This window comes from Diadema antillarum, unplaced genomic scaffold, assembly GCF_040938485.1.
Source record: "Diadema antillarum isolate AM-2024a unplaced genomic scaffold, OU_Dant_1.0 scf00000033, whole genome shotgun sequence".
NCBI lineage: Eukaryota > Metazoa > Echinodermata > Echinoidea > Diadematoida > Diadematidae > Diadema > Diadema antillarum.
Window position 1 is genome coordinate 1,182,391 of NW_027270922.1, and position 21,994 is coordinate 1,204,384.

The following is a 21,994-nucleotide window of genomic DNA, read 5'->3' on the forward strand; positions in this document are numbered from 1 at the left end:
AAAAGTCTATCTAAAGTTGACCTTCAAATTTACATGTACTTAAGTAAAATCTGAATCAATTAGCCATGGTACGGGTTTGCGGTTTCAATCCCCTCGAAGCCCGATATTTGCCTTTCAGCAAGACACTTTATCCACAAAAGGCCAGGGCTCCACACTAACTTTTATTTCGGTGGCCCGATCGGGCCACCAAAATGATTGATTTTTATTTTTTGGTGGCCCGAAAAGAAAAACAAACAAGCAAAACTATCGGTCCTACTAAACATTATATAGAAAAATAAATATCAAGTATTACTGAAGTGATACAGGTACCCACGTCTAAAATAAATGAATAGAAAATTTAATCATCTTATACCATTATTCTGAGTTCTAAGATTTCGCAAATAGGCTTATAGATTATTATAAAAGTTGATGCCTATTAAATTGGTCAAAATTTACGTTTGAAATGAGAAAGTGGGAGCATTTGCAGACATTGTAACCATCCGACATTTGTTTTAGCATCGTAAAGAGCCAAAAAATTACCGTTATTTATTTCTGGTGGAAATTCATTCAACATTTACAAGTATTTTAACATCTTCCGGAGCCGAATGTTACCGTTAATCATTTTCAAATGTAAAACCAAGCAACCGACATTCATTCTATCATCTTACGGACCTGATCATCCTTATTCATTTCCGAACGTGAAAGCAAACATCCGCTCTTTATTTTATCATCTATAAACTGAGCCGATTGATACCGTTTATAATTTCCAAATGTACAAGCAACAATCTGTTACTTATTTTAGCATCGTACGGAGCAGAATATTACCGTTATTCATCTCCAAATTCAAAAGCAAACACCCGACATTTACTTTATGATCGAAGGAGCCGAATGTTACTGCTGTCCACTTCCGAAAGTGAAATGAATTATCTGACATATTTCAGCATCATATACGGAGCCGAATGTTATACTGTTTTTCACATTCAAACGTCAGCCGACATTAAATTTACCATCAAACGCAACTGAATGTTACTGTTATTCATTTCGAAATGTTAAATTTATAGCAAATGTCTGACATTTATTTTAGCATCTTATTATGGAGCAGAATGTTACTGCTTGTCACTTCCGAACGTTCAAGCAATCATCTGACATTTATTTTGGCATCTTCCGAAGCCGAATGTTATTGAGCACTATTTACTTTCGAACGTAAAAGCGAACATTCGGCATTTCATCGTCGTACGGAGCTGAATATCATTGTTATTCATTTCCGAACGTCAAAGGGATCATTCGACATATATTTTAGTATCTTCCGGAGCTGAATGTTATTGCCATTTACTTTTGAACGTAAAAGCGAACATCCAGCAATTATTTCATCATCGTACTGAGTTGAATACTATTGTTATTCATTTCCGAATGCCAAAGCAAACATTCAACATTTATTTTAGCATCTTCCGGAGCTGATTGTTATTGCTATTTACTTTCGAACATAAAAGTATCAAACACCAGACATTTATTTATCATCGGATGGAGTTGAATACTATTGTTATTCATTTCCGAACATCAAAGCAAACATTAACTTCACCATCAAACGCAGTTAAATGTTACTGTTATTCATTTCGAAATTTAAAAGCAAACATCCGACAGTTGTTTAGCATCGTATGGAGAAGAATATAACTGCTACATGTATTCACTTCCGAACGTAAAAACAATCATCTGACATTTATTTTAGCATCTTCTGGAGCCGAATGTTATTGCTATTTACTTTCGAAAGTAAAAGCAAACATCCAACATTTATCTCGTCGTTGTACGAAGTTTATTATTATTGTTATTCATTTCCGAACGCCAAAGGGATACTTCGACATTTACTTTAGCATCTTCCAGAGCTAAATATTATTATTATTTACTTTCGAACGTAAAAGTACAAACTTCCGGCATTTATTTTATCATCGTATACGGAGTTGAAATTCATTATCATTTATATCCGACCGTCAAAGCAAACATTCAACATTTATTTCAGCATCTTCCGGAGCCGTATTTTATCCCTATTCATTTCCGAACGCAAAATCAAATATCTGACATTAATTGCAGCACCGTACGGAGCTGAATCTTACCATTATTCATTTCCAAAAGTATGAGCAAACATCCGACATTTATTTTTGTATAATACGGAGTCGCATATTACCGTTATTCATTTCCAAAATTAAGAGCAAACATCTGACATTTATTCTAGCAGCTTACGGAGCCGATAGTTACCGCTGTTCATTTTCAAAACTGAAGGCAAACATCCGGCTTTTTTGGTAGCCCGGAGTGCATTTTTGGTGACGCCGGTCGCAAATTAACCATTCGCGAAATCGTGATTCGATTCGCGAAAAGACTCCGCTAAATCGCTACACTCGGCAGGGGCTACGTCGTCCTTTCACCAGGTCTCGTTACAAAACCAAAATCTCGTGTGAGTTCTTGCGTTACCTATCGTTAATTTTAACGAAACATCGTTAATTTGCGTAAGGGATCGTTACTCATCGTTACTTATCATTACTCATCGTTACTACAAACGTTAATTTTCCCGATCGTTACTTTGCGTTACTAATGATTCAGGTGAAACCACTTGCGTTAATGAAACGTTAATGTTGATTAACGCAAAGTTTCTTTTGGTATATACTGTAGGTAGTGTGCATATTATCAGTCTGATAGGCAAAATATTGAGGCAGATTTATTGGAGAGTTGCATTTTCATAGGAGTAACTAATTCCGACGAGTAAGGATATGTGATGAAAAGCAGTACAATATGTAGAAATGGTTATAAATAACTTAAATTTGGTGTATATTTAGAGAAAAGTTTTGTTTTGAGAGAGTTATGATAATTTCAGTGTTATTATACCACTGAGTGTTGCGTCCTATGTGTTATGATTTGTTTAAATAGGTCTGTTTTGCAGATTTTTTTTTTTTCTTAAGTAAGTTTTCATATACCGGTAATGTATGGCATTTCGTTTTTAATCAATTGTGAAGCTGCGAACTATTGTCTTTATCACCTTCTTTAGTAAGAAATTGAATTCAAAATAGAATTTTTCTTTCATTGAATTTTACTAGGCATGTGAATATTTTTGGCCCTTCGAAGTATATGATGTGTTTTGACTACTCTTTGACAAAGCAGAGCTCTGCACATACCAAATGAAGTATTGATCTGCTCAAGACATGCTTGAATACTGTATCTTGCTGTGAGAAATTATAGTACAAAGTATACCAGTCTGGTACTGAGACTAGGCTTGTCACTGTTCAAAAGGTCAGATTCAAAAGTCCATTGATCAAGACTCGTCATAAAATGACTAAAAGGCAAAAGGGCATGGCAGTGGCACATGCCAGTCTAGTTGTAAAGGTACCTGTAGAATCCTCATGTTATGAGTATTCAATGAAGGTATCAAAATAATTTGGTTGTAGATGATAAACATTGAAACATTTCTTATCATATCAGCCTGTACAATTAACTCAACAAATAGCATACAGAAAACCTGCAAAAATGCCCAATGTTTGTAAGAATTTGACAGAAAAAATCATGTAGAGAGTCTCTGATCATATGTATTATATGGAAAACATGTTGATTTGACCTGAAATTACTGCATGCTGTGCTAATGTAGAAGCATAGATGAAAACAAATTTATGTGTTCAATGTCAATAAAGAACTTTGATATGATGGAATTCCCTGTAGCTTAGCTTAGCTTTTGTTGTGAGTGACAATTAAGAGCTGAAATAGCAGAACATTAGAATTTGTCTTTTACATCAGTATGTGTACCTTTGAGCATACTACTGCTATCCTCTTTATGTGATTTTTTTAATATAAAAAGACAAAAAGAAATTATTTAGATATCATAGTTTTTCAGTGCTCTTTAAATAACACAAGCCTTGATTGAAAAAAAATTAAACGAAGTCTCCTTTACTTCCATGCTCATGTCAGAGCTGACAGACAAGCGTCTGAAGAACTTGTTCAAAAAGAAGCGGCGGATCTTACTCCCTCACGAACTCAGCCGGCCAAAGAAGGAAGTCCCCACCCCAATGATCACCACCTCCGACAGTCTGGGAGTGGATGAGAAGACCACCAAGGTATGTTGTCATGATTTGAATGTGGCGTGCGCCCGTAATCCAGCTACTTTGGAGGCAAGGGCAGGGATATGTCTCAGTTGGTAGTGCATCTACCTTCACATCCAAGAGTATCAGATTCGAATCCTGAGTCTCTCTGAGCAATGTTGTATGTAAGCATTCCGTCCCGTCTACCAAGAGGCAAAAACACTGATGTCCCTCAGATAGGACATTAAATGGTTTGTACAGTTCTGAATGAGGTGAGGATTTAGCTTTTAACACTTTGCAAGGTATTCAGAAAACACTCTATGAGATGTCAAAGAGCATGCAATTCTAACGGGGATCAAAAGTTTATTTGATAAAAATCGGTGTTGAAATGGTGGAGATATCCAAAAACAATGTGAAACAAAGAGATTCTGATAAAAGGCGTGGCCTGTAATCTTTTATTATCATCACTTTTTAGCTCACTAAGTGAGCTATTGCGATCGCTCTTCATCCGGCGTCGTGCGTCGTGCATCATCCGATTTGTTGATTTGTGCGTAAACTTTTTACATTTTCATCTTCTTCTTGAGAACACCATGACCGATTTTCACCAAACTTGGCAGGTAGCATCCTTAGGGGGATAGGATCTCAATTTGTTCAAATGGGCACCATGGCCCACCTGGGGGGCCCCAGGGGGGCCCAAACACCCTAAAATTAAGGAATCTTTAAAAATCTTCTTCTCTAGAGCCAGAAGTGATAGAGCTTAGTTAATACTATGAGTTAGTACATTGATGACTGTAGTTTCAAGTTTGTTCATGGGGGAATCAGGGGTGCCCCCCTTGGGACCAGGGGAGGGGGATGGGGAGGGGTCCTAATGGGGCCTAAATCGTACATTTTCATATTCACTTTGATATCCCCATGTCTGATTTTCACCAAACTTGCTAGGTAGCATCCCTAGGGGGATAGGATCTCAATTTGTTCAAATGGGCACCATGGCCCACCTGGAGGGCCCCCAGGGGGACCCAAACCCCCTAAAATTAAGGAATCTTTAAAAATCTTCTAGAACCAGAAGTGATAGGGCTTAGATAACACTATGAGTTATTACATTGATGACTGTAGTTTCAAGTTTGTTCATGGGATTGGCAGAATCAGGGGTACCCCCCCCCCCCCCCCCCCCCCTTGGGACCCAGGAGAGGGGATGGAGAGAAGTCCTACACTACAGTTGTAATGGGGCCTGAATTGTACACATTCATCTTCTTCTTGAAAACTTCATGATGAATTTTGACCAAACTTAGCAGGTAGCATCCCTAGGGGGATAGAATCTCAATTCCTTCAAACGGGCACCATGTCCCTCTTGGGGGGCCCCTATGGGGTCCACCTCCCACCCCCCCCCCCCTCCCACATTAAGGAATATTTAAAATCTGCTACTCTAGAACCAGAAATGATAAAGCATAGTTAATACCATGAGTTTGTTCATGGATGACTTTACGTGTAGTTCCAAGTTTGTTCATTGCAGATCCAGGGCTGCTTGCCCTTCCCCCCCCCCCCCCCCACCCTGGAGTTGAGGGGGGAGGGGGATCCATATGCAGACCTAAGTTTCCAATGTTCTCAGGTAAGAGTGTGCAAGAATGCATGGAAGGTGAAATTGCGATACTCAGGTGAGCGCTCGACCCGCGGGTCTCTTGTTGGGATATCTCAGCCATTTGAAAACTGATTTTCATCAAATAAACATTGAATCCTTCTTAAAATTACATGCTCTTTCGTATTTCATAAGGGGTTTCTCATTATCTCACTTAGGAATGTTATAAACCTGAATCTGCTCCTCAACCAGTACTGTACAGTCCCTTTAAATGGAGGTCCCTTGTGTGTGTGTTAGCCATGACACACGCACATAAAAGAACCCACTTCATTCATTCATCGCAAAGAGCGAGGTGCCAACCAGGTGAAGTAGTCCCCATACCCACCCTCACAAGAAAACGTGATTCATCCTAGGTGACTAACAATAGTCAGCAAATGGTATTAACCAGGCACACTCTCTGCAATATGCTTGAATGAAGGAATGATTTTAATTGTGTAATGCATCTACAAAACAGTGGTATTGTAATCTGCTAGGAGCCATTTTATACAGACCATGTGTGACATGTCTGCTTTCAGCCGAGTTCATGGTGACTGAGCATGTCAAAATTTTAGCTTTAATTAGGTATCAAGCAGTGTTACAAAAGTAATATCTTTATTGATTATGAAAATATTGAACTTTAATCACAATCCACAAATTGTAGGAAAGGTTTCGTTCTCAAAAGCGGTTGGATTCCTCTGGGTTTTGAAGTATGAGGAGTCCACAAGTTAACTCTTTTGCACTTGATTGATTTTTGTGTAGAGAATGTTGGTAACCCTGAGGTGAGTATCGACCACACTCAGCGGTAGAAGGGATTTTGATGAATGTGATAAGGATTACTAATGAGTGGACGAATTCGGGGATAGTGTGAATGCAAAACTGTTTTCATTGTAATCATCAAAACAGTGAAACCACTTTTAAATAGCCTACTTTGAATTTGATCGTAGTGAGCTGTTAGTGATAAGATCTCTTTAACTACCCCACTCCCACCCCTTCCTTTTCCATCAAGGATTCCTATTTCATCATGAGGAGGGGCCTACTCCCGGCCTACCACCAGATGTTCTACCAGCTATGTGACCTACACGACCCTGAGCTCCAAGCAGTGATCAACAACCCCAGCTGGCACCGGGAGATGCCCAACCTCAGGACGGGCTACTTCGAGCCCGAGATGTTCACCAAGCTGCGCAACGTCCTCACCAGCATGATCCGGGAGACAGTGCTTGAGCTGGAAGCCAACAAGCAGCAAGCAGGTACCACATTGTTGATAGCTTGTGCCTGTGATACCTTGTCTTGATAAGGCTCTACCCAGACGTTCTCCATAGAAGAAACATTGGGTAACAGTATATTCTTTAAACAGGCAGACAAACAATCACACCAACACCATCAGAAATATAGCCTTCACAGCGAAGGCAGTAAGGGGGAAGAATATTATGATTTGTGTTTGTAACTTTTGATGAAAGGAGATGTACAGAATGTCAAAAAAAATAATTACAAGCAGATTTTCGCATTGATACCACCCATCATGATTTAAATGTCTAAATGCTACTTCAGGGTCTTAAAATACAAAATCTCAGCTCTATTTTGCAGAAAACCCTATTCAATTTAGTAAAGCAGTCACAGAGAAGTGTGGATTGTTGTAAAGCATGTCATAAGTCTGATTCTTCCAAGTTTAGCACTTGGATGCTCTTGTGTGTGAACACAATAGACAAAACTTGGAGGGAAGAGATTCCTGACATGCTCTACTACATTCCTCATTTCTCTTTGACCACTGAAACAAATCGGATTGGGTTTTCTGTAAGATGTGGGCAATGAGTTATAGTTTTTCATATCCTGAAATTGTATTTGGATTGATTCACTATTTTTAAAGTTATCATTGTGGAGGGTCCCGTTGTAATTTTTTGGGGGACATACACTTGTACAGTATGTTTCTATTCATGCTGTTCATATCTGCTCTTGTCCTCAGAATTGGATGGCAGCATGGAGGTTGGGGCTGGGCCATCAACTGCAGCAGAGACAGTGATGAGACGGGGTGTATTTGGCGATGATGATGATGAGGATGAGGAAGAGGAGGAGGAGGAGGAGCCAGAGCAGCTGAAAGATGCGGAGAGCGAGAGCGAGAACGAGATGGCCATGGAACTCCTGGAATTCATGGAGCAGGATTCACTTCCCGTATGACAGCTGAGGTCAGAGGTGTCCAGTGTCAAAAGGTCACAGGTTATTATCTCATCGAAGGCATTCCTTCCCTCTGTGATGTGATTATTCGTGTGATAACCCGTCATAATGGGCTGAAATTAGCAGACACCAGCAGCACATCTTTGCTGGAATCTTTTCACCTGCAAAATTGTAGGTGCTGAATGAGAGAGGGATGTATGTTATCCAGCCGTAGCGGGCTTGGTCTGTTTCAGTGGGCCCATTGTTTGTGCCTTATGACACAGTGTACAGTATCCAGCTCTGATTTGGTCTTGTGCAACTATTTGCAACAAACATAAACCAAGACAGACAAAAGCTTTGCTTAAATGCAGTAAGCGTATCTTTGCAATGTCGGAGTTTAGCGAAAGCAACAGTTCCGTAAATGCTACCTTTGGTGCAAGCATTGCTTGTTTTGTTCTTAATAACCCTCCTCATATTTCACGTCAGTGTCTTGAATGAAATTTTGATAAAGCTTTTGCAAGAAGTTGAGAGGAATGTCATTAGATAGCACTAAAGCTTGTGGATGCTCTGATAGCCCCATGTATTCAATAATGGATGCCCTGAAGGTGACTGCATACAAGATAAATTATTTATTCATTCTAGATTTGTAATACAGTCAATTTAAATATGGTGCTCTATATTCGTTGCATCCAACACTCACCTGGGGGGCATTTCATCAACGAGTTCGTCGGAGGTTTTCACCGACAAATTTGCTATCAGCCAATCAGACGCAAGGATTTACACTGGAAACTGTTAAAAGCTAATGAAATCCTTGCGTCTGATTGGCTGATAGCAAATTTGTCGGTGAAAACCTCCGACCAACTCGTTGATGAAACGCCCCCCAGATGTCATGTCGGTTGGCTGACTGGGTATTGCATTTCGATTTGGCATTAGGATTTAAGGAGAAAATAATCCCCCAAATGTAAACTGAGTCATGATTTACTTTATCAGAATGTAAACTGAAAAAAAAAAAAATACTGTTCTTAAGTGAGCCCTTTAGGTCCATTACCATTGATGGTGCATATGAGTGATACTTGATCAAGTCAAGTTTTTACATAGGTTGAGTCTTCCTTTTTTGCTCTATTTAAACACAGTTTCAGGAGCTTTTGACATGCGTACTTTCATTGTCAAACTAATCTCAGATGCACCTACCATCCATACTGGTAAATGCCACAAATTATAATGCAGTTGCAGAACCATTTGACAAACATGATTTATTCACTCAATATACATATCGCTATTTAGGTCAAGGTTTTGATTCTTTTGTAGCTTATGCCTGCACTTTTCAAACTTTTTCAGCGGGAGTCCCACTGTGGTCCCTATAAGTTTTTAAAATCAAATGTTTATCCTTTTTTTTTTGGGGGGGGGGGGTTATTTCATTTTTGACTGACATTGCGGCCAAATTGTGAGAACTTTGCGGCCCACCGGTTGAGAAGCTTCTAGGCTTACACTTGTGAGGGAAGGAAACCAGTTGAAGGAGTCAATCACACAAATGTGTGCGAGGTCCAATTTCATTTCCTTTATCAGCCATTGACAAGTACAGTTGTTGTTGTTGTTTTTTTTTTCCAAGTAAGGCAGGTTTCCCTCCTACTTTCTTTTAATCAACTAAAGCGTCAACCTGGCATGCTGTAAGAATAAATCCCCCCCCCCCATTCCGTGAATAGTGCCATTTTAGAAAATTGTCAAGATATCATTAAAACAATAGTACAGGCGTGCGCAAGTCTCTGTCCAAAAAATAGATCAATTTTATTCACCAGAAAGCCAGTTTCTGATTGGGCAATATATTGTGTTATTGACGATATTTAGGTGACAATAATCGTCTTAATGTTTAAATCAAATATCGACTAGCACTAGCTGATAGTTCCTGAGGACCCCCTCCCCTCCTCATTTTATTGATTAATTCCAAGGACCCTAAAATCCATGACGAACCATTTTATAAGCCCCTACTTTTCACTTGAGAGTGGCGCATTGCGTCATCAAGTGAAACCTCCCCTCCCCCTACCCCCACATCAGTAGGTTTGACTTAGCAATAGCAATACGTAATGGGAAACATGAGAACACGTATATCAACTTTTCTTTGGTAAACAAAAATCCCTACTCATTCTAGAAAGACTTACATTAATTCCTAACCAAATTAAATGAAAAGCCTTACATCTAGTTGCTACTTTCATAAGTGCACTTCGTTCACTAGCTGAGGTTGGAAAAAGTTGGATGAAATGAATAACAACTGCCTCTTGATGTTTGCAACTCACCTCTGTCACGCCTTGATGACATGAACAAGTGCCTACATCCACGTCTACTCTTTGTGGATCTTTGCCAAGGCATGGAAGTAGGACCACTCCACATTGTTCAAGTTTGAAGGGAGTAACTCTAGCTCTGCATTTAATGGTCCTCTACATCCAAGGATGACATGTGTGATGTACTCATACATGCGATCAGGCACAGACACATTGGTTCCTTGACATCTTGTCGACCTCTCAAAATGTCCCGTCATTCCACAATTTTGACATTTTGCTTTTGCTGCTGCTGGGCAATAGTTTGGCCAACAGTGAACATATGTGCAGTTCACACATGCTTTTTCTGCGTCTGTGTATTGGGGCTTGGATGGACGGTCGTTTTGGGTCTTTTCTGGTCTAGATCAGGGTCGTGATCGTTCCTTCACATAGTGAATCTCGGTGTCTGTGTTTTTTCGAAGCTGTTCCATTTGTTGCGCACTGCTTTCCGTTATACTGCAGGTGTCGACACATTTCTGCAGGCTAAGGCTTTCAATTTGTAGCAGTTTTTCTTGCAATCCGTGATCATGGATTCCACAGACTATCCTGTCATGGAGCATGTCGTCTTCGAGATCTTTAAAATCGCAGTCGTCAACCAGTGCTTTTAAGTCTCTGTAGTATGCGCTAAAGCTTTCATTGCCCCGTTGAATGCGAGAGTTGAACAAGTACCTGAGGACTGACAGGTTCTTTCTCGGCTGACAGTAATTTGCAAATTTCTTCTTCAGTGGTTCAACTTTTCCAAGTTCTTCTGTCTTGAACTCAAAAGTCCTCACTATTCTCTGTGCCGTGGCTCCCGCCACATGTAGAAATGCAGCATAGCGCACTTCATCTCCTTTTTTGCTCAGCTCGGTTGCAGTTTTATATAGCTTATACGATGATAACCAGTCCTAATTCGTTGCAACATTTCCTTGGAAACTAAGGGGACCTGGAGGCTTTAATCCTGCCATTTTTCCTTAATAGCAGAACTTAACTTTTGACTCCTGACACCATGTGATGTACTCATACATTCGATCAGGCACAGACACATTCACATGGAGAGCAAGCAAGGAAGACGTTTGACTCCAACTGTGCATGGGATAGGAGTGAGGCTTTATTAAACTTGCCACGTTGGGCTTTCTGGTATCAGTTAGGGTGAGGGTGCAGTGTTACATTATCAAAGTGGGGGGTACATTCCTGAGCGGGGTGACTCATATTAGTGTGCGTGAGATGCAAGTAATACATCACAATATGTTTGAGATAAAGGGTGCCGGAAATATTCTACAAGTGACGCTCTAAGGTGTTAGTGTTGAATCATACATGAGATCAGCGTTACCCGCTATGGTGGTATGTTAGCAATGGCTTACATGCTACCCAAGTAATGGCGTAGTAGTGTCTCTGTCTCCAGCCCCGCTGAATTCAGGCCAAACGCCACACTCTCCTCATTGGAGGAGATGGGGGTGGGGGGGGGGGGGGGGGGTGGAATCTTAAGAGGTCCAGAAAGGAAGGAAGGAGGAACCAGAAGGGACTGGGGTGTAGGGAGGGCAGCCTGTTGCACTTGAGCAGCCCACAGGGGATGCAGAAGTAGCTGAAAAAGGAGGAGCAGAGGAGTGATCACGATGCTTTGCAAGATGCCTCTAGAAGCAAACCCATCATAGGACAACTAGAAGGGGAAATTTGAATCAAATGAAATTATGTTCATTTACACACAAAAAAAAAATTAAGTTGTTAAGCGTAATTGAAATTGCAAAATAGTCAAGACTAAGAGAATGAGACTGTTAGTCCAAAAGAACTGGCAATTGAAAACAGGCCAGTGGAGGCCAGTCTTTACACAAAGCAATTATAATACAGGTCTCATTTTTTACAATTTTGAAGCCTGATTGCAGGATTTTAAGTTCAGGGTGAGCTGAGCAGTTGTCGACGAGCAGGCAGATGTGGCTATCTTGAACCCAAAGTTCCACTTTCCAATCTTCAAGCCATCATTAATAGACCTTCCCCATCATCCATGCACTTTTGGAAGACACATACTTTACAAGCAATGTGTTCAAATCGTTTGATAAAGAGTGGGGCTTCTTCGCCTTCCTGATGATAAGGAGAGGCCTCTTATTTATTTTATTTTTTTTTCTAAGTTCCGCTCATGTTCACGCACATGACTGTTATGCGTCCCTTTGCTTTTTTTCCCCTCTCTGAGCAACTCTCTCCTCTTTACACAATATCCTCTGTCTTGGAAGCCACAGAAATACAACCCTGTTTCATGGGTGCTGAAAATGTTTTTGGGTGTATACTTCCCGGACACTTCTTTCATGCCTTCTTTTTTCCATTCATTTGCAGCTTTCAGATCAGCATACTGCTTCTCCCCAAGCGCCTTATACATGAGGTTATTTCTTGCCTTCCAGCAGGACAGCCAACCTTCCATTGGCTCAAACACCGTTCCAGGTGCTGCCACAAGCTCCTTTGCTTTTTCTCTCATGATTGGTCCTGACAATCTTGCGCCCTGCGCAAACTAATGTTCAAACCGCACATACAGAGCATGGCCAACATCTTCCTTTCTGTTACATTTCGGGTTTCTCTGCCCTTTCCCCGTTTTCACACTCTGCCATGATCGAATTCTTTGCTTGCCAAATCCTTGAAACCTGTGATTGAGACACTCCATATTTCTCTGTTACTGATCCCTGGCTTGCTCGGTTAACATGAAGACTACTCAACATTTCTTTCTTTTGAGTCAGAGTCAGGTCTACTCGTCTTTTTCTTCTGAGACAGGAATATGTCTTGGTACATGTATGTGAAAAATACATGCACTAAAACAATCTCAATGAATAGTGAAGTTCTAATAAGGCAAGTGTTAATATAAGTTTGTGTAAAAGCTTTCAGTAAAGGCTATCTTACTGGAACGCTGTCATGGCCTGCCTTGCCAAACAGGGCAGACTTGTGTCTTCCAACAAATTGGCACAAAGCCATTACTTCAGCATCTCTCCAGTTACTTCTCCTTCTTCTTGACAGATCTTCCTGAAATTTAATAGGGAAAATTGCAGATTTCACTAAATGCATAGTTTAATGTATGTTTACCATTGTTTCTCTTCATAGCAATTAGAAAGTATGTTTATAGTGCTACTTCTAATAGCAATAGCAATCTATGCAAACAGATTACTGGGGAAAAAAAAACAGTTACAACCTATGAAAAATGCAGTCTGGTAAAAACTGCTGTTACTAGCTTTATCTGACATGGAAAAATGCTTAGAGGTAACATCCTGAAAGAGTGTTTTTTTTTTGTGCAAATGATGCTAAAAGGTAATGTAACTTGTAACTGACATAATTTTTAGGGTAATATCAGTCACCCTACTTTCTGAAAAAGGTTAAGTGTATGCTTGATTATTATTGTTAAAGTGAAAACATTCTAAATATTCTTCATAAATTCTTAATATTGTTCAAGACATCATGAAATGTATAGAATTTATATCCAGAGATGATGCCACCAATACTTAAAGATTTGCAACCTTTTCATTAATTGACAAAGTTATGTGAAGCTGTCATGGATGTGCATTATTATTACTATTGCTGTCACTCAGACACCCGGCGAGATCGCGATTTCATTAATTATTTCGGCTGTAATCATACACTTATATTTGCTAACCAGCAAAAGAACTGAAAAGTTTTCTTGACAACTTACCTTTGTCAATTTCTTTCCTAGATTTTTCCCACCATGCCAGACATCGTGGGAATGCTTGATGGTAGGGTGCTAGGTTCCTAATGAAAGACAAATATAATAATCGTTAAAAAATCTCCTTTTCACTCTGTAACAAGGCTGATAAAACTGATCAAATTAATTCATATTCACTGTGCCAACTTGCAATTGACTTGACTGTTAGAAGATAACTTGACGTTGTCAGCATTCCTTAAACTGCATTTTCACTAAAATGTCCAAATATCTTGTCTGGTATTCCCCATTTCTGACTTGATTTGCTTTATTTGAGGATCAAATAAAAAAAAAAACTAATGACTCAAAGTTAAAAAATAATTCTAATACAAAAATCTTACTCATTGTAGCTGTGATTTCAGGATGGGCATCGGTGATGATCTCTTTCACCTTGAATCCCTTCTCCTCCAGACGAGCCATACTCTCGAAGAAAGCCACAGGCTCCATTTTGTTGCTGGACCCTCCATTCTGGCGCTTGTCCTTGAAGGACGCATGCATCATATCTCCGCTGGATGCCTCCATCACCAGATAGGTCAGGTATTGCGCTGTGTGTCCCGGGCTATCATTACGCCCATCACCTAAAGAGAACATATGTTTTGGAATAGAAGGACACTGTCAGGGCACACTGGAAATTCTATAAATTTCCATTTTTTGGATCTGTGCTATAAATAAATAATCATTTAGGGAAATGTGCATATTCTCATTTATCAAAGAAAACAGGAAGACTTCTAAATATTGCAGATGAAATGTAATAGACAAAATATATATATATTGGAATATTTACCCATCAGCGCAACACCATCTGGTGTAGCTGCATGCTTAGCTACTTTTGCAGCCATCAATCCTTCTGCGTGCTGCTGCACGGTTTGGCACACGTATTTATTCTCTATGCGTTGGAAAGTTGACTTGTTGACCATGGCCAACCCAGCATGTCTTGCCAGCAGCTGCACTTTGGCAAAGTTATTGCCAGAGAGCACGATAGATGAAGCAACCTTCATGTCTCCGGAGTGAACCCGGTTCACTGTCTTGTGTGGCCATCTGTGGCTTGTGTGGCCATCTGGGCAGGTCTACGAAAATGGAAAGACAAAAAGAAACTTAATAAATTGGCACTTCATATATTGTTATGCTTCCCTGGTTCAGCAGCTACTGTACAAATGTATTTTAATATCTAATTCTTCTTGTTGAGGAGAATACTTCATCTTGCATGAATTGTAAAGTAAAAATACAACAGGCAAACAAGACAGACTTAGCACTGTTCAGAAAAATTTACAAACAGCAGTATGTTTCATCAGTTTTGCACTCAAACGTACAGACACTGTAAATTTTTTTTAGTGATTGCCTGCCTTTATGCAATAACAAAATCTCCCAGACAAAACTATAGTCTCACTTTTTGCAACCTTGATATCTAAGAATGCAAAAGACTTGAAAAAAAAATCAAAACTTGTGAATAGTACCTTTATGTTATAATTTGGGTGAAATTAATACCGTGTGAAGGTCATGAGATCCCCATCTCCTTTCCAAATGATAAATTAAACAACTACTTCTACCAATTGTTCAAACACAAACGAGAACCCAGTTTTAAATGCATTTACCCAGTAAAAGTGTGCTGCAGTGCCCGAGGGTTTTATTTCTATGGTTAGAGGCTCTTTCCCACATACAGTGCACACTTTCTTGCTTCTCCTCGCAAGATCAGAGAGCACACTTTCCTCGATGAGGAAAAAACGTGCCGAGGCCGCAACATCTGCCTTCTCAACCCGTTCATGTAGGCCAGATCTTGTGAAACTTCTCTCTGCATCCGGCTCATCCTGCTCCTCACTGATGGTGTGCACTTCGTCTCTGACACAAAGGACAGGAAGTCCTGTGCACTCTCGAGAGTTGCTCGATGTCTGGCAAGTCCTGGAAATGGGCAAGAGCGAGCACAACAACATCAGTATCAACAGTTCGTATCATTGCTCTCTTCAACCCGCAGTTCATAGCATCTTTGACATGCAGAATGATCCGCGTATCTGCTTCTTCATGCGAGCATTGTTGAAGTCCATCTGTGGTGTAATCCTCTCTAGAGGTGACAACAGAGTCCAGTAGGGTGGAAATGATGACCTTGTCACCCGTGTCCTTGGAAACACATTGCTGTCCTAAGAATTGGAAGAGTTCATCCTTGTTGTCATCATTCTGCAAGAAGTTTTTCCAGTTCCCTGGAAGCTTCACATTACCAGACACCCTCTTCCTTGTCCCTGTACCTCTGTTTGCTCTTGTTGAAAGCTTTAAACTGTTCTTGAGATACACGTCCCAAGCGAGATCAACGCGCTTGACCTTTCCAAGTTCGAACAAGATGTGCGGGATGAATGCTTCCTGTGCATATTCAGCGAAGGTTTTTGATTCCTTAACTGGAATCAGATGCACAAGCGCCGCACCATCAAGGATTGTCACATCTGTAGATGGAGTGTTTGTGACAGCTGACGGAGTATTGATGAGAGTCTCAAGCAATCTAACCAGATCTGATGTGGTTCCTTGTTTAAGTGTTCCAGACGAAGAAAGTGATGGGGGATATTTTTGGTTTGCATGCTTGAAGAACTCTTTGATGTCACCCTCTCTTGTCTGACTGGCAATGTAAAGTCGTGAGAACAATGCGCAGTCGCTCTTCAGATCCATTGTTGTCTGCTTTTCCTTGGATGGACCCACTTGCTTTCGATTGCGGAAAAGCGGAAGTGAATTTCGTTTGATGAATTTCGCACTGATGGGTGTTTCGTTTTTCAAGAGGCGTTCCTCGATGAAGGTTTGATACTTCCTCTCTCCCAGGGCGTGAACTTGCTCCATACCCTCCACAACTTTCTGCGGCATGACTTCTTGTGAATCTATTGTTACCAATTCCTTTGTACGATCCATGAACGGATTCCCCAACTCATCCATCACAGCAATGAGGGAGCGCACATCATCAGCAAAGGATTTTTGCACCGATGGACTCTGTTCATGATGCTTTGGATTAGTATCCGCAGGTGACTTGTCAGCACTGCTCTCATACTCATCAATGGCCATGGCTAGATGCGGCCCTGCCACCATCCATCGTCGTAGGGCACCTGGATCTTCTGTCAGACCGATGGCTCCACCGTTACCCTTGACTTGAGCATTCACCTGCTCATGCGCGTGATCCAAACCAATTGCAGAGTATGGATTCCCAGTTTTGTTTGATGTGAATGCACCACGCATGAAGTGTTCATGTACATCTGGGCACTGCTCGGCAAGTCTTGTCATGTCCTTTATGTGTACAGGGATCCAACGGGCATAGTGGATATGGTCTAGCGCAAAGAACCATGGAGCTAGTTGAGACAATGTCTGCACATACAGCTCAAAATTTGATGTCCGAATCGATCGCACAAATGCCAACAAAGTCAATTCCAGATCAAGCACTGTGCTCCAAAATCGAAACATAGGGTGGAACTTGCTTCGCTGCTCACACCATTCTGTGATTCTCTCCTCGGAGACAGGATCCTCATGGATGGCTGATTCTTTTTCCTTCCTGAAAGCTTGCCTTTGGAGAATGTACAGTGAAGAAGCAGTAATTTGATGGGCTCTCTTTGTCCTTGCTACATGTGATGCATGAATGAAACTATCCGCTGTCCCTTGTGTAGCAACTCCTGCTTGGGCGATAGCATTACTCCAACCAGTCCCATCAAGCAAATCACCAAGCATTTTCAAGACAGCCATTTCGATATGAAGAGGGCCTAACATCATCACATACTTGTCTTCACCATAGCGCTCTGGGAATCGCCACTGGATCTGTTTCTCAAGGGCATACAAAGGTTGGTCCATCGTCAATACTGGTGTTTGTCCTGGGTTTAACAAGTGTGTTGCTTGTTGGTTGGTATACATGCAATGCATTATTGTTGCAAATGAGTGTGATACTTCACGAAATAATGGCATCAGTGCAATTGTAGTCTGCAGCTTACAGGTATGTTGCATCTGCATATTTGCATGGTATGCAGCCCAAGACACAAAATCACCAACCGAAATTTTGGCAGCCATATTTTCTCATTACAGCAGTCTTCATCAAACTTGTCTCTATCTGGTGGCATTGGTCCGTAGGTCACTGGTGCTTTGTATTCCTTTGGCATGGATGGTGCAGGCAAGATGTTTGTGTATGCCAGAGGAAGAGGATGGATTCGCTTGTCTAGGAGGTGAGTCACGCTGATCTCCTTCCCCCATACCTCAGCTACCAGGGCAGCTGCCTCCCCGATGTAGGCTGGGGTCATGTAGGGCAGATCCCTACTAGGATGAAGGTGTGGAGCATCAGTCTCCAACAGCAGACGGGCAAGTGGTCCCCTCCGCAATGCCTCCTTTTGGCTTGTGCCAAAAAACCTTACTCGGGAGGTAAACCCGAAGGAGGCATTGCGGAACCCACGTTGCCAGGCTTCAATCTCACCAATTCCCAGCGAACAACAATGAATATGTATCCGCTGAAAGCGGTGAACGTGAGCCTCGACCAACTCCCGGCACACCCGGGATGGTTCATCTGCGTCATGTGCATCCTTCTGCCCCAGGAGATGGAGCACAAGGACTTTACCTCCTGCTCCCAGCTTGAGGAGAGCCTCCAGCAGGGCTCTTTGCCCCTGCCACCTGCTGGGATCGGCAGTGTAGTCCAGCCCCACCTCACCCATTGCACGGATGCGTGGATTACACAACAATCCTCCCAGGGCATCAACCTCCCACTCCCCAGCAGCCCTTGCATGCTTGGGGTGAATCCCCACAGACACGACCCAATATCGGTATGCTAGAACTTTAACCTGATTGAATCGATGATTGAATCGAGCGGGGTCGCAATAATTGATAACCCCGCCCGTCAGGCGAACGGGTACCCTGGGAGGACGGCCCACCTCTGCAAAGGCTAACTCCCACCTTCGCTTGTGAGTAGCCTCCTCCAGCCAATCCAAATGGAAATAGCTGTCGAAGGCCAGGGACACGTAGGGTGTTTTTGCAGCCCCTGCGTATGACCCTGCACTCAACGAGGGAGGAGCCCCTAATGCAGACGACGGTCCGGCACGGGGTGTGGGCCGAATTTCTGGAGGTGCAACCCCTCCAGAGGTTCCCTAGGAGACTGCTCCTTGGCTACTAGGTGTAGCCACCCTTTCACCTCCACTTGAACTTTTAGTTCAAAATCCCTCTCACATTTGTGAACTTTCTACAAAGCTGTATCCAAAGCAAGAGCTTTGTTAAAACATGTCTTTCTCTTTTAGGCTCAGTATCAGGGACTCTCTTCCTGTCCCTTTCTTTACTCGACACAACCCAGCGCTGTCTCCCTCATATCTTTCCACTCTCCGGCTTGCCACGTCGACAAATCTACATATCTTCTTCTTTTCTACATTCCAAAACTATGACTTATGACTACACAGAATGGCACACATTCAGGCCTTTCGACCCCAACACAAGAGTTGAACACTTACTATCCCATGTCTGCCTACAAACCACAGCCAGGTCGGCTAAAGACCGCAGTGACCATGAGGGCGGGGATGCGAAGTCCCCATGCCCAGTGAGGGGATTAACCCGATCACCTCATGGATAGACATAGCACAGCAGGAAGAGAGAGAGAGAGAGGAGGAAAAAGAGGAAAGGGAAAGGAGAATAAGAAGCACTAAAACAACTAATATGAAAAAAAAAATAACTGACAAAGTAATGCCTACCTGAAAAGTTCATAACTTACACATACATAGCACCTAACAGCGTTCATTAAGGTGCGATTGTATCTCTCCACTTGGCCATTGGCAGAGGAGTGGTAAGGCGTGGTCTTCGCTTTGTGAATGGTCAACACCTTACACAACTCTTTAAAGAATTGACTTTCAAAATTCATTCCTTGATCAGTAAAGACCTTACACAACTCTTTAAAGAATTGACTTTCAAAATTCATTCCTTGATCAGTAAAGACCTCAAGGGGATAGCCAAATCTACTAAAGAACTCCCCCACTGCTGCGCGAGCAGTCTGCTCTGCTGTCTGGGAGGGGAGTGGAATGCACTCCACCCATTTGGTGAATTGATCCACCATCATCAAAATGTACTCAGTGTCCCTCGAAGATTGTGGTAATGGACCCCAAAAATCGAGGTGTACTCTCTCCATTGGAGAGCCTGCATGGTACATTTTCATGGGACTATGTCCGTACCTGCTAGATTTTTTACTCTGATTGCAGGTTTTACAGGAAGCCACGTACTCCGCGACATCATGTCCCAAACTGTACCAAAAGTAACGCTCCTTTACTAAGGCTTTGGTACGGTCCCTCCCTGCATGGCCTACTGATGGGAGGTCGTGAGTAGACTGCAGGACATCCTGCACTAACGAGCGTGGCACTTCCAGCCGATCCCTTCCATCTCTACGAAAGTACAAGAGTCCATCGATCTTCCAGAAGACATCCCTGTCGATCCACAGGTATTTCTCCGCTGGACTCCACAGCATGGTAGTGGCCTCATTAGGGGTTGTCCCCTCCTGCAGCCATTCTAGCAAATGCGCTATATGAGGGTCACCTTCTTGCTCTGCCCTAATGCGCTCCATCACCTACCCTAGCCACAGCTATCTCCTCTAAGTGACCTTGGGAACACCGCAAACTTCTCCCAAAGTCGTCTACGACAGCGTGCACTACATTTACATGTATGCTGTCTTCTGTTGCTGCCTTCACTAGCTGTGCCTTTGGCTTCACAGTGAGAGGGACTACATAGTCTACCTCATCCTTGAATTGTGCCCAATTACTATGGGCTTTGGTGCAGTATTAGCACCCCTTGCACGGTAAGTCTTCCAAATCGACTTTTTGGCCATTGTTTTTACACCTTAAGAATCTTCCTCTACCAGGGATAAATTAAAATTTGAAGCGATTTCATTTGCCCCTCTATGAGTCTGCCCTTTGTGAGGTATAAGATTCTTATCGGTATATATCTTCTTTAACACCTAATAAACCTAATAGGCCTAATTATTTGATTGTAATTATGAATGAAATTTACTTCGTCCAAGATGTTGTACAGGGCGACTGACACTCTTCTAGTAGCTCTTGATGCTATTGATTTGTGGATGCTATAGATAAAACTTTGTTGCATCCATGACAGAGCCACCCGCATAGAACCTGAGAGCAACAAATACTTGCAGACTCGGTGGTAGAGCGTGGTTTCTCCCTGTTTATGTTGTTAGAGGGTTGCTGATATGCAATCTATTATGGTCAAGCATCCGTGTCTGCTTAACCTGTACACCTTGAGCATTTGCTCGTCGGTGTACAGGTCCAGAGGAAGCCATCTGTCTTGAAATATTCTCTCTCTTCTGAGGGCTCGCCTATTTTGTGGGGCATGCAAAATGGCTGCCATGGTGGAATGACATAGATATAACTTGCACGGAGCTGTGATATGCGAATTACATCAACAAATATCAAATTTCAGGGAAGTGTGCACATATTTTTCGAAAACAGTGACTAATCATAAATGATTATTCCATTTGCTGTATGTTTGTACCAATATAATGATATGAATTTGTGGTTTAGCAGATTTAGGGAATTCAACCATACTAGTTGTTGGTGATATAGCTTGTATTATTATCTATTTAATTTTTTTTAAGGCAACAAGTCCTTCTTACTTAAATACAAACATGTATTGAATGAACAGCAAAGCGACAGTTTTAAAAAGGTACCTACAGTTCTACATTTAGGCCTGCCGCTAATTCAGTAGAGTGACACAATCTCTAACAAGTTCATATCTCACTAAGATTCACAAACAGTTTTACCTTTACACCACAACGGGCCTATGTGCAAAAACAAATAGGTGATGAAGTGACCAATGTATGTTGCATGATAGAGAATAAGGGCTTGCCATATTTTCTTTATAAACACGATTTATTGACATGAATCGGGATAAAACTATGAAAATAAAGAATTACCCACTACACATCTTGTCAATCTTGTACGCAAATTACACATTGGAAAGTCGATGGGGGAATTTTCGTGATAAACCAAAGTAGTTCCTCCCTGAGGCTTTCTGAAATCCTGTCGATGATGTTCATGCATCCTTGTCGACTGGATCTGTATACCTTGAGCATTTGCCGGGCTATATGATTTCAAAGTAGCCCAGGGCTATTTTTAAACCAAGTAATTCATTGTGCATTTTCATTCATGCTTTTCATTTATTATCCAGAAGCATAGCACTAAAATACTAACTGTAAAAGTGAAGTGATGACGATGCTTCTTTGCTAATGTCTCTGATA

The 21,994-nt window shown here is 41.7% G+C and overlaps 1 protein-coding gene across 1 annotated transcript in view; it reads left to right on the forward strand.

The window, feature by feature from the left end:
* LOC139743070 (general transcription factor 3C polypeptide 5-like) overlaps positions 1-7,818 on the forward strand; it is a 33,469-nt gene extending 25,651 nt beyond the window's left edge. The window contains exons 5-7 of the mRNA XM_071653581.1: positions 3,925-4,070; positions 6,653-6,893; positions 7,607-7,818. Of these exons, the coding sequence (XP_071509682.1) occupies positions 3,925-4,070; positions 6,653-6,893; positions 7,607-7,818 (599 nt within the window). The remainder of the gene's footprint in view (positions 1-3,924; positions 4,071-6,652; positions 6,894-7,606) is intronic.
* Positions 7,819-21,994: the final 14,176 nt, after the last annotated feature.